The sequence below is a fragment of the Suricata suricatta genome, chromosome 16 (genome assembly GCF_006229205.1).
Source record: "Suricata suricatta isolate VVHF042 chromosome 16, meerkat_22Aug2017_6uvM2_HiC, whole genome shotgun sequence".
Taxonomy (NCBI): domain Eukaryota; kingdom Metazoa; phylum Chordata; class Mammalia; order Carnivora; family Herpestidae; genus Suricata; species Suricata suricatta.
The window spans coordinates 51,951,538-51,964,628 of record NC_043715.1 but is presented as its reverse complement, the minus strand read 5'-3'; the positions used below and the strand labels follow the sequence as shown (position 1 = coordinate 51,964,628).

Below are 13,091 nucleotides of genomic sequence, written 5' to 3'. Positions count from 1 at the left end.
CCATATGTTTGCACTCATAGGTCTAACAGGAGAACAGGGGAAACCTAATGGAGGACCAGGGGGAGGGGAAGAGGGAAAGAGAGTTGGGGAGAGAGAGGGATGCAAAACTTGAGAGACTATTGAATACTGAAAAGGAACCGAAGGTTGAAGGGGGAGAGGGAGAGGGAAGGGAGGTGGTGGTGATGGAGGAGGTCACTTGTGGGGAAGAGCACTGGGTGTTATATAGAAACCAATTTGAGAATAAACTATTAAAAATAAATTAATTAATTAAAAGTAAAAAAATAGAAATAATGTTACTAAAAAAATAAAAAATAAAATTAAAGAAAGAAAACTTTAAAAAAGTTTTTTAATGTTTTTTATTTATTTTTGAGACAGAGAGATTCAGAGCATGAGCAGGGAGGAGCAGAGAGAGAGGGAGGCACAGAATCGGAACCAGGCTCCAGGTTCTGAGCTGTCAGCACAGAACCCGACGCGGGTCTCGAACCCACAAATGTGAGATCATGACCTGAGCTGAAGTCGAAGGCTTAACCGACTGAGTCACCCCCAGGCGCCCCAAGAAAGAAGATTTTTATATGAAAACAATTTTAAATTAAAAAAAAAAAGACAAGCTGATACTGACATGTTAAGCTAAGCTGGAAAACCAAAGACATCAAATCGTTTCTCAGAAATGTTTGCAGCTCCAGGATCAGAGGGGTTGTTTAAAAATGCAGATTCGTGGGTCCAATCTCAGGCCTGTGGAATCAGAATCTCTGAGAGTGGTGCCCAGGAATCTGCATTTTAACTAGACTTCCTGAGGTCCATTTAATACTTGAGAAACCTAGTCAGTGAGAAAGGGGGCAGGATGAGACACAGAGAGACACTGCCAATTATTTTTATGCTTTTTCGAGGGTCATGGGGCTACGGGCCATTTTTATTGGTGTGTGGTTCAGTATTTTCCAAATAAGCCCGTAGAAGTTGGGGGCCCAGGGGCCCAGTTACTACAGGATGGAGCTCGTCCAGTCTGACCCTCTCTCCCTGCCCCCAGGGCCTTCGCAACACCCGCCCATCCTTCGCTTGCTCAAGAAAACCCTTGTGGTTAATGAGTCTCGGAAAAGTGAAGCGAAAGTTGTAAATAAAAGAGACAGCAGCTACCGAATTAGAGGTGGGGTGGGGGCTGCAGGAGGCCATCCTTCCCCCCCTGAAGTCGGGAGTGAGTGACACGGGCTGACATTTCTGGTGACCCTACAAAAATACTCCACGCATCCCTCAAAATACACCACCAGCTTCCCTCTCCTGTCCCCCCCCCCCCACACACCTGACGTCCTGGTCACCACCATCTCGGAAACCGGAGGTGGGCGGTGAGCAGGGCGGAGTCTCTAGGGAAAGAAAACGGATGGGCCTACACCCGGGTCCCCAGAGATGTCTCGGCCACCGCTGCTGCTGCTCTGGTTGGTGCTGCTGCTGCCTTTGGAGCCTGCCAGGGCCTCGCTGATCCGGTACTGGGGACACCCCCCACCCCCCAAACCTGGGATGGACTCTCCCCATTTTGCCCTTCAAGACTGGGGCCCCCAAGTGCAGTGACTCCCAAACCCGACACCCCAGGACCCATGACTTCTATCTCTGGGGTCCCAGATCTCCAAACTGGGCTCTCACGACCCCCGGGTGGGGGGCTTCTACCCCGATGTGTCCTTTCAGGCCCTCCAACCCTGAGACCCTCAACTCCTCCTTCCCTCCCGTCTCCAGACAATCTTTTGGGAGATCCCATCCCGATCTCTGTCCTGGGGTCTCCAGACTCCCCTCACTCCCAACCCAACAGATCTTGGAGCCTCAGATCTTTGACTCCCCCAGACTCACATCTCCCAAACTGTTTAGGTCTCAAGAAGTCCAGTTTGGGGGACCCCAGGGGTCCCTCAGTCACCTAGCCTCTGGTGCCCCCCTGCCTTCTCCCATCCCCTGGAACTGGTGGGGGGTGGGGGCGGGGAGAGAGGGTCCTCTTCCAGGAAACATGTTCCCCACTTGACATTCTTGAGCCTTTCAAAGACTGAGTCACGGGGGGGGGGGGGGGGGGGGGGGGGGGGGGGGGGGGGGGGGGGGGGGGGGGGGGGGGGGCGGCGCGGGAAGAAGTGAGTGAGGGGGCAGGGCTCCAAGGAGTGACTTCAGGCAGGTACAAAAACATCCTGCACATGATGTTTGCTAACCTGCTTCTTGAACCCAACAGACGACGACCATTTCCCAAGCCAGCACAAAGGGCAATGATTCTCTTAAGAGCCATTTCAGGGCCAGGGACTTGTTAGAAATGCAAATCTCCAGGCTCCATCGCAGACCTAGTCGATTAGAAGGTACAAGTTCCGAATGTCAGCGCTGGGTCAGGGCTTGGCCAACTCCCAGCTAAGGGCCAAATTCAACCCGCCACCTGTTACTTTGCGAACCAAGTTTAACACAGCCCTGCCGTGTCGTCTGGGGCTGACGTTGTGCTGAGCGGTTGCAACAGAGGCAGACGGCGAGGTCTTTCCCAAAAACCTGAAGTTTGAGAACCGCTGGCACAGAGAACTACCTTCTCCTTTTTAGCGGTTGAATGGGTTCCACTCTGCGCATGTTCCGTAGCAGAGCCAAACCCTGCCTCGCTGGCCTCCGGTTTTCAGGACAAACATTCTCACAAGCACATCTCTGTGCCCTCGTCCAGTGACCTCCTGTAGATGAAATTCACTGAGCTGAAATTAAGTTGGGTTAAAAGGTGTGTAAGGGGGCGCCCGGGTGGCTCAGTCGGTTGAGCATCTGACTTCCGCTTCCCTCATGAGCGCGAGGTTCGTGTGTTTGAGCCCCTCCTCGGGCTGGCTGCTGTGGTTGCGGTCAGCACGGAACCCGCTTGGATCCTTTGTTCCCATCTCTCTCTCTCTGCCCCTCCCCCCCCAAAAGGTGTGTATGTTAAAAAAAAAACTTTTTTGCACTTATTTATCTTTGAGAGACGACAGAGCATGAACAGGGGAGGGGCAGAGAGAGAGGCAGACGCAGAATCCAAAGCAGGGTCCAGGCTCAGAGACGCAGAATCCAAAGCAGGGTCCAGGCTCAGAGCTAGTGGTCAGCACAGAGCCTGACGCAGGGCTGTAAGATCATGACCTGAGCTGAAGTCCGATGCTTAACCCACTGAGCCACCTACGCGCCCCAAGGTGTGTACATTTTTAAGCCCTATGATAGGGGCGCCTGGGTGGCTCAGTCGGTTAAGCATCCGACTTCAGCTCAGGTCATGATCTCACGGTTTGTGGGTCCGAGCCCCGCGTCAGGCTCTGTGCTGAAAGCTCAGAGCCTGGAGCCTGTTTCAGAGTCTGTGTCTCCCTCTCTCTCTCTCTGCCCCTTCCTTGTTCGCACTCTGTCTCTCTCTGTCTTAAAAATAAATAACATTAAAAAAAATGTAAGCCCTATGACAAACATTTGGCAAATCATGCTCCAGCAAGGTGGTAGCAATGTATAGCCCCTAGGCAACTGTGAGTATTCTTGGGTCTTGGCCAATCTGCAGGGTGAAAAGAGGTTTAACTAGACTTCCTGACATCCATTTAAACTAGAGAAACCTAGTCAATGAAAAAGGGGGCCGTCACTTTTATCAATGTTCTCCCCGAATGACTCCTGGTCTTGGAATCGTGATTTGAAAAATCTTACTCTTCCCAGAGTTATGTAAACATTTTACTTCTTTCTAGTGCTCTTACATTTCACATTAGATCTTTGATTATCTGGAATGTACTTTTGAAATGTTTACTTATTTTTGAGAGAGAGAGAGAGAGAGAGAGAGGGAGGGAGAGAACGAGCATGAGTGGGGGAGGGACAGAGAGAGAGGGAAACACAGAATCCAAAGGAAGCTCCAGGCTCTGAGCTGTCAGCACAGAGCCTGAGACCTGAGCCAAAGTCAGACACTTAACTGACTGAGCCACCCAGGCGCCCCAACAAATGTATTTCGGTGTAAAGAGTGTGAAGTTGGAATTTGGCGCTTACAGTCTCCCCCACCCAGAGGGAGGAAGATAGTCTCCATCGTCATGAAGTGAAGCTGCAAGTGTTTCTTGCAAAGCCTAGTTTTCTGTCAGGCTCTTTGAAAGCCTTTGTGAATGTCCACTTCCGGAGGATGGCTTACTTTATGTTCTTTGAAATGTCTCTTATTCAAAGACTTGGCGGAGGTCTGTTTGGGGTTGGCTGGCTCACTCTTGTAGAGTCTTTGGGGAAATTGGTCCCCATGGTTTGGTAGGTGTTTGGTTGGGTTTCCTGGAAGGCTGTCATTGTAGGGTTTCTGACAATGACTGTTATTGGAGGGCCACTGAGACATTTGCTTAATCATTCCACCCTGTTTGGGAAGTTCTTTTCTGGAAAGTCTCCAGGAAGGGTAGTTTCCTAAGTGTCAGCATCCTGCCCCACAGGATCCCTCTCCGCCGAGTGCGTACGGGACACAGGACCCTGAGCCCGCTGGCGGGATGGGGGAAGCCAGCAGCGGCCCCCTCCCCTGGAGAGAAGCCCGCCTTTGTGCCTCTCTCTGACTACATGAACGTGAGTCACAGCCTGAGGGAGTCTTCCCCCTCCTCCCCGCTTAAGTCAAGCCCTTCATTTACTCTGTCCCCTGTCTGGCCCTCAGGTCCAGTATTATGGGGAAATTGGACTGGGAACGCCCTCACAAAACTTCTCCGTCGTCTTTGACACTGGCTCCTCCAATCTCTGGGTCCCGTCCATAAGATGTCACTTCTTCAGCCTGCCCTGCTGTGAGCTCTCATGGGGGAGGAGGAGACTGGACAGGGGTTGATGGAAGAAGCTGGGTCTTAGCTTCCCAAGGATTTTTGAGGCGCTGTTCTTTTCTGACATGCCCTCGCAGGTGACAGGTTCACAAAGGCAGGAGGCCACTGGGGGGGACTCCCCTCCCCCAGTGACACCTCCCTGATCTTCTGACCTAGGGTTCCACCACCGTTTCAACCCCAAAGCCTCCAACTCCTTCCGACCCAATGGGACCAAGTTTGCCATTCAGTACGGGACTGGGAGGCTGGCTGGCATCCTGAGTGAGGACAAGCTGACTGTACGTGACCATTGACCCCAGGAAGCCTTGGACCAGGGAGAACCCCAATGTCTAAGGGGATACGGCTTGGGAGGCGGGGCTTCCTGGGGAAACGGATGCAGGGGGCGGGGGTTCCTGGTTAAAGGGCTGGGCTCCCTATGTGGGGAAGCAAACCTTCCTAGGCAGCTGGGGCTCTTTTCAGACGTGTCCATACATGGGATTCATGGCTCGGCCTGGAAGATCTCAGGGTCATGTAGGTTATGTCCTTCAAGAAGTAACTTGCCGCATTTGAATCTATCCCTAGATTGGAGGAATTATGAATGCATCAGTGGTTTTTGGAGAGGCTCTGTGGGAGCCCAGCCTGGTCTTCACTTTTGCCCACTTCGACGGGATACTGGGCCTCGCCTTCCCCGTTCTGGCCGTGGGAGGGGCTCCGCCCCCACTGGACGCACTGGTGGAGCAGGGGCTCCTGGATGAGCCTGTCTTCTCCTTCTACCTCAACAGGTAACGGGGGAGGGTGCACCGTCCCGAGTCCTGGCCCCAAGAAAGAGGTTCTGTCTGCTTTCAGGAAGTCACCTACCCAAGATAAGCAACACGTGTTCAAAAGTCCCACTCACCAGGCGACCTCAGGACCTACTACAAGCCCTCACTGTCACTTCAAATGCTTCATGTTTCAAATCCAAACCAGGAAACGCCATGCCTTACCTACTCAGCTTAGGAACTCCCTCTTCACCGCCTCACCGTACACTAACGCCCAAATTCCACTCGAGAATACATTCCGGAAGCCAGAAGTTCCCCCATTTTAATCTAAAAAGTCCCACTTATCTTTTAGGAAGCATAACCTTATGTTCCCGCCCACCATCAACATGAAGGCCCCGCCCACCATCAAGAAAGTCCCTGCCTTCTCTGGAGGCCCATTCCCCTCAGGCATCAAATCCTACGCCCATTCGGGTACCCTGAAGTCCAAACCCCTCGGGAAGCTGCACTTACCTCTGGATAGGGCCTCTCCTTCCACACCTCCAGGAGTCCCTGCCCTTCTTCCACGACTCTCAGCCAAGTCAGGAAGTCTACCACCTCTGATCTGTGAGACCTACAATTTAGAAAGTCTCTCCATGAGCCCAGGAGGCCACCCCACTTCTGCCCAAGTTGCACTTGCCAGAGCCAACTCGCAAACCCCTGTGCACCGTTTAAATTCCACCCCAACCGGGCGCCTGGGTGGCTCAGTCGGTTAAGCGCCTGACTTCGCTCAGGTCATGATCTCACGACTGGTGGGTTCGAGCCCCCCATTGGGCTCTGTGCTGACAGCTCAGAGTGTGGAGTCTGCTTCAGATTCTGTGTCTCCCTCTCCCTCTGCCCCTTCCCCACTCACGCTCTGTTTCTGTCTCAATAATAAATTTTAAAAAAACATAAAAAAAATAATAAATTCCACTCCAAGTGGCTCAGTTGGTTGAATCCAATTCTTGATTCAGCTCAGGTCATGGTCATCCGCTGGGGGTGGAGCCTGCTTAAGGTTCTCTCTCCTTCTCTCTCAGCCCCGCCCCTGCTAACCCCTGCACATGTGCTCTCTCTTCCGATAAATAATAAATTTCACCCCCAAAGTTCTACCTTCCACAATCAAATCAAGAAGTCCTGGGAGCACCTAGGTTGCTTGGTCGTTAAGTATCTGACTTTGGCTCAGGTCATGATCTCATGGTTTGTGAGGTCGAGCCCTGCATCTGATGAACTCAAGCCCCTGCTTCAGATAAAAAGCAGGAGCCCTGGTTTGGGTGAGCCCCTCTTCTCTCTCTCTCTCTCTCTCTCTGTCTCTGCCCCTCACTCATTTGCACCTTCTCTCTCTATCTCAAAAAATAATAATAAAAAAAGAAGTCCTGTCCCCGCTTCAGGAGCCCCCAGGACCCTAAAATGCTGACCTTTACCAAGAAAAGTCCCATTTCTCTTCCCTTTTTGCTTTACTTCCAGTCCCAACATCTAGACCCTGCCTGCATCCCACTATCCCACCCACAACTGGTGACCTCGCTTTTTTGTTGTTGTTGTTTATTTATTTTTGAGAGAGAGAATGTACACGTGTGCACGCGCATGCAAGCAGGGGAGGGACAGAGGGAGGGAGACAGACAATCCCAAACATGCTCCGCACCATCAGCACAGACAGAGCCTGACACAGGGGTCAAACCCACGAGAAATCCCAACAGACTGAGCCACCCAGGAGCCCCAGGAACTCCCTTGATCCTGCCGGGCTGGCAGGACACTGACAGCACTTTGCCTCTGCAGGGATCCTGAAGCAGCAGATGGAGGAGAGCTGGTCCTGGGGGGCTCCGATCCAGCTCACTATATCCCACCCCTCACCTTCTTGCCCGTCACGGTCCCTGCCTACTGGCAGGTCCACATGGAGCGGTGAGAGACCTGGCCTCCTAGGTCTGGGAGGAATGGGCTGGAGACCAGGCTCCATTGTCCTGGGAAGAGGGGGCTGGGGGTCTGGACTCCTGGGTCTGAGGGAGGACGGGGCTGGGGGCCAGGACTCTTGGGTCTGGGGGAGGAGATGGCTGAGGGCCAGGACTCCTGGATCTGATGGAGGATAGGGCTGTGGGCCTAGATTCCTGGGTCTGAAGGAAAAGGGGCTGGAGGGCTGGACTACTGGATCTGGGGGACGAGGGGGCTGAAGGTCAGGACTCCTGGGTCTGGGAAAGGAGGGGCTGGGCCAGGGCTCCTGCATTTGAGGGAGGAGGAGCTACATATAGGTGCTGGCTCCAACATCTACTCTTTGTCCCCTCCCAGAGTGAAGGTGGGCACCGGGCTGACTCTTTGTGCCCAGGGCTGTGCTGCCATCCTGGACACAGGCACATCCCTCATCACAGGACCCACTGACGAGATCCGGGCCCTGAATAGAGCCATTGGAGGAATGTCCTTGCTGGCGGGAGAGGTGAGGACCTAGTGTCGGGGGGGGGGGGGGCTTTGATGGCAAACACTGGGCACGAAGCTTGGGGCCAAGGGTGGGATTAGGTGGTTAAGAGGTATCCCGAGGCAGAAGGCACCGGGCATCACACATGACAGGCTGTGGCATCTGCTGAGTGACTCTCAAGACGGTGGTGCGGGTTTATTCAGGACTGGATGGGAGTGAGGAGCCTAGGGAGTCTGGGGCCATCTGGGGGAGGTGTGGAGGAAGCCCGGGAATATTTCAGGGCCATCAGCCCTCAGTCATTAGAGCCTTGGAGGAGGGGGGCCGTCTCTGGGAGAGAGAAGAGGTCTCAGGAACAGCCTTGGGGAACATCGACATGGGGCAGAAGTGGAGTGTGGGGAGGAGCGCCTGGAGGGGGGCGGCTCGCTGGGGCCGTGCAGAGAAGTTTCAGGCATGGAGGGAGGCACAGTGAACAGAACACATGCTCACCCACATCCCGTAAGGGGGCCCTGCAGTTTCTGGGTGGCTGCGTGTGGAGGGGGGGATGGGTCCTTCCCGGTAGAAATTTCTGCAACTCCTAGTCAAATGCCTAGGGTGTGGGCTTGTAATGAGCCAAGGAGACCAGGTTGGTCATAGTGGTCACCGGCATGGGCCATCCGGGCCCGGCTCTGCCACTTCCTCGCTGTGGTCTCTCAGACAAGCCCCTTACTGTTCCTTTGCCTCAGTTTCCTAACGTCTAAACCAGAGTTACTAATGCTCGTGTTTCAGGTATGTGGTCAGGATTGAATCCGTTAGCCTCCGTAGGTTCTAAGCTGATGCTGTGATCCTATCTCGAAATCAACCCTGTTCTCACTATTCCTTATCTTCCCAACGAGGTAATGACTTGGTTTTGAAGGAAGACAGACTTCCCGGCAGTTAGTTCCAGTGGCCTGATATTGTATCCTTGGGTACTTGGGGTGGGGGGGGCGGGATTTGAGGTAAACTGGAGAACAGACGCTCCAACAATCTCAAAAGGGCAGGGCGCCTGGGCGGCTGTCGACTGAGCTTCCTACTTCCCTACTTCGGCTCAGGTCATCATCTCACCGTTCAGGAGTTCGAGTCCCCTTCAGGGTGAGCCAGCCGCGCGCTCTGTCTCTCTCTCTCTCTCTCTCCCTCCCTCTCTCTCCACCCTCACTCACTTGCACCCTCCCTCTCTCAAAAAATAAAAATAAATCAACATAACAAAAATAAAAAGCGCAGCGCTCAGCCGCTCAGCCTCAGCCAAATATTTCCACGTAGGGAAAGCCAGATCTGGTTTGCCGGAGAAAGCTGGAAAACATTATTTGAAAGCTCCTGGTTTGGGCCATAGATGGATCACCGCTCATACAAAGGAAAGGAGCCAACCGAAGAGGAATGATTAGGCGTTCAGAATAAAATCTGAAAAGAAGGAGCAAGGAGGAAGGGAAGAGGGGGGCCGACCGAAACCTTATAAAACAAGGTCCCTTGCCTACAGTCGTGGGTATTCACCTTCGAATGCCCCCTCTGTGTAGAGTTTTCAGACTATTTTTTTTAAGTGTATTTATTTTGAGAGAGAGAATGCACGCGCTCGCTAGTTGGGCAAGAGCAGAGAAAGAGAGGGAGAGACAGAATCCAAGGCAGGCTCTGTTGCCCCAGCGCAGAGCCCACTGCAGAGCTGGAACCCATGATCCATGACATCATGACCTGAGCTGAAACCGAGTCTGACGCTTAACCGTCTGAGTCACCCAGCGCCACCAGATTATTCTTAAGTTTGTAATCTTATATACTACATTTTTACTGCTCGTTTAAGAAGAAAGACAGAAAGAAAGCTCTTGGGTTGTGATAACACTTGCTGTGTGCCAGGCATTCTTCCAAACTAACTTATTTCCCACACAACATAGCTATGAAGTATTACTATCTACTACACCTTCAAATCGGACACTGCGGCACAGAGAGATTAAGTAACTTGTCTAAGGCTGCACAGCAGCAGACTCCAAGGACACCTCCTGTACCTCCGGGGTGTACAGGCAGCAACTAATTTTTAAAACATGTTAGACACCGTGCAAAACAACTTAAACACACCCTGTGGGCTCAGTGTGCCTCGGGGCCGGTAGTTTCTGATCCACAAGTAGATGGAGGAAAAGAGGGTTTGATCAAACGGGAGCCTAACGGAAGTGGCAACAATTAAGTTAGGGGCGAGGGAAGAGCCCGTAAGGCGAGAGAAGGCAGCAGAACTTGACCACACAAGATCCTGACGGCCTATCTTAAGCAGAGCGGGGAACCCTCAACGCCACTTGCTCCTCTTTTCCCTCAGTACCTCATCCAGTGCGAGACAATCCCCACGTTGCCCCCCGTCTCCTTCCTCCTTGGTGGGGTCTGGTTTAACCTCACGGCCCAGGACTACGTCGTCCAGGTAGGTGGCCGTCACAACGCAGTGACGCAGTAAGATGGGATTCTAGAGGAGCAGCTGGGACTCAGACATCACCGGGACGGAGTAGGGGCCTCAGGGACATTTTGGGGGCCAGGGGGAGGGGGCGGGGCAAAGCTCTAGCTCCCAGGGAAGAGGCGGGTTCGGGGCGCGTGACACCCAGCGGTCTGTTTTGTCGCCTTGCAGGTCGCTCGGCGTGGCTTCCGCCTCTGCTTCTCTGGCTTCCAGGCCCTGGACTTGCCCCCGCCTGCAGGGCCCCTTTGGATTCTCGGCGATGTCTTCTTGCGGACCTACGTAGCCGTCTTCGACCGCGGGAACCTGACGAGCGGTGCCCGAGTGGGGCTGGCGCGCGCTCGTTATACGGAAGCAGGACCACCAAAGGGTGCGCCCGCACAGGCGCAGTTCTCCGGTTGGCGCCTCGGTTAGGCGCATGCGCACTGAGTGGTCGTCGAGGCCCCGGTAGTCAGTAAAAATTCATTCTTACCATTGACTCCACCTGGACCACTTTTTTTTTTAAACGGGTAGTTTTTGGAGGGAAAAGTTAGTGTCCAGCTCTCTGAGTTGAGGAAGAAAGGAAGGAGAAAGGTATCACTCCTTTTCTCCAGGGCAGGGCTCACGCCGGTGCGGTGGTCTTATACTACGAATCCCAGGAAGCCCTTCGCCTACGCTGCCTATAGACAAAGGCGCCCGGCACCGCGAAGCCTCATGGACCTTGTATTCCATGCCGTGTTCTCGTCTTGCCGGGGGCGGGCGCAGCCACAACAAGCGTGGGAGGCGACAGGTCGCGACGGCAGCGACAGGTGGCAGTGGGGGATGGTGCCTGAATCGTAAAGGTCTTTCCAACCCTTGTTACAAGGGGAGGGGATACGATTCCCGCAGACTTCATCTCCTGTTCTTCCTTTCTCCCCTTGGGATTCCGAGACCCCTGGGTCCGCCATAAAGGCGGGGCTTGAAGCCCCCGGGTTGGGGGGAGCTGTGCTGTCCCTCCTCCGGCGGTGATGTCATTCCCCCCTTCCGCAGCCTCTTGCTGCCCTGAGCTGCCGGGGCTGGGTCACCCCTCCCCCAACGCCAGCCCCGGATTCCCCCATCCCCGCCCCGCCTCGACTTGGGGTGAGTACGGGGGAGGGGGAGAAGGCACAGGGTCCGGGGGCGGTTAAGACGACACAAATCCCAGTTTTGGAGGCGAGAGACCCGGGAGATGGGGACTCAAAGATTACAGCGGAGAAATTCTTCCTTAATAACGAGCTCTGGGGGCTAGGGTTCTTGGAGGGCCTGGGGGACCAAGGATCATAGGCAGAGAGAGTCTCCATATTTTCAGCTTTAGTGTTCGAGAGACCCTCTTTCCTGGATTTAGAACTGATGGGGATGGAGGCGGAGGAACGAGGCTGGGGTTCTAGAAGCCGGAAAGCGGGAGACCCTTTTCCAATACCAGAGCTTTGGAGAATGGGGGAGGGGGTGTTGGGAGGGGGCGCCAAGGATGACAGAGGTGGGTGTTTGGAGCTTTCAGGAATTTTGTGCCTGGAGGACCAGGTAAAGGATAGATTGGGAAGGAGGAGGGGTGGGAAAGACGAGGACGGACATCGGTCTACACCCTCTTGGTGTCCATCGCCCCAAATCAAGTTCGCTTCCCCCTGGTCTGTTTGCAGGGATGGGTGTCCCATAACCGGAGCCTGCATTAGGCCACCAGAAGCCTACCCCATGCATATAGACTCCAGGCTTACAAATCCCCCACATGCCCTGGTGGGGCCTGGGGAGGGCCATGGGGAGGGATGGCATTCAGTTTGCTCTAGGCCTGATGGAGTCTGCAATATACAGTTACTCCTTGCCCCAGGGCCTCGTCTCCTCTCCCAAGGTCCCTAATCTGGAGTCTCCTCCCAGATCATCCCCTGTGGCAGCCCCCTCTCCTGCAGCCCTCACCTTCTCCCACACCTTCTGACCTCTGCAAAAACGCTGATTTGGTAACTGGATCCCGTGCCTGGCTGCTGTCAAAAGCAGGAGAAAAGTAGAGATGTGGAGAGGGGAGAGGATATAAGGGAGCATGGCTGACTTCTGGGTCCCGACCCTAGCCCCTACTCCCACCCCTCGTGCCTACCCAACCCCTCCGCTAGCCACCACCCCCACTCCCCACTTGCTCAGAAACGTCACTTAACCCAAGTCTCAGCCGAAGCCCAGTCCCTCACCTCAGGATTCACTGCTTCTGCCTGGGGATACTCCAGAATTCAGGCCAGAGAAGATTAGGAAGCTCCGATGTCTTTGCCTTCTTGGGTCCCATCGGGGGCTTGAGTACTGCCCAAAGATGCTGGATTAAGGATACTGAATCGGTGGCTGTGGGGGAGCACAGGGTCTGGGGGGTGAAGGAAATACCTCCTTGGTCTGCAGGACAGGCTCCACTTCTGCAACTCTCTGCAGTGACGCAGCGTCGGGTCCTGGCCAGGATGGGGGTTAGAGGGGGTGATGGAGGGACAGAGACCAAAGGACAGCAGGACAAAGTCCCAAAGAGGTGGGGACAGAGCCCAGAAGGGGGCGAAAGAGAGATGGGGAGCAGGGATAGAGACCCAAATAGGGGGACAGAGAGAAAAAGAAAGGGTAGAAAGAGCAAAGGCACTTACAGAGGAGGGAAAGAGAGGGAGGAGAGGAAAAAGACACAGAGAGGTTGTCAGAGAACAAGAGCAAGAAGGACAGAGATGCAGATGAATGGACAGACGCGGGGGTGGGGGGCTACAGACTGGGAGAGGGGAGTGGAGGACAGAGACACAAAGAAGAGGGACAGA

The 13,091-nt window shown here is 54.2% G+C and overlaps 1 protein-coding gene and 1 long non-coding RNA gene across 3 annotated transcripts; one reads left to right on the top strand and one right to left on the bottom strand.

Annotated features, from left to right (window-relative positions):
• The first annotated feature begins 1,370 nt into the window (after nt 1–1,370).
• NAPSA (napsin A aspartic peptidase) lies at nt 1,371–10,811 on the top strand. Its single transcript, XM_029926209.1, has 9 exons — nt 1,371–1,475; nt 4,380–4,506; nt 4,592–4,715; nt 4,905–5,023; nt 5,307–5,506; nt 7,271–7,393; nt 7,775–7,919; nt 10,207–10,305; nt 10,507–10,811. Exons 1-9 carry the CDS (start codon nt 1,399–1,401, stop codon nt 10,744–10,746), a joined length of 1,254 nt encoding a protein of 417 aa, XP_029782069.1. The 5' UTR covers nt 1,371–1,398; the 3' UTR covers nt 10,747–10,811.
• LOC115281014 lies at nt 2,223–13,085 on the bottom strand. Of its 2 annotated transcripts, XR_003904031.1 has the most exons (5): nt 12,685–13,085; nt 12,501–12,606; nt 5,993–6,092; nt 5,177–5,578; nt 2,223–2,669 (listed from the first exon to the last, which is right to left on the bottom strand). It is a non-coding gene; the product is annotated as an uncharacterized LOC115281014 (long non-coding RNA). The 2 variants fall into 2 exon arrangements; XR_003904030.1 differs by lacking the exon at nt 2,223–2,669 and having other exon boundaries at nt 3,906–5,578.
• Nucleotides 13,086–13,091: the final 6 nt, after the last annotated feature.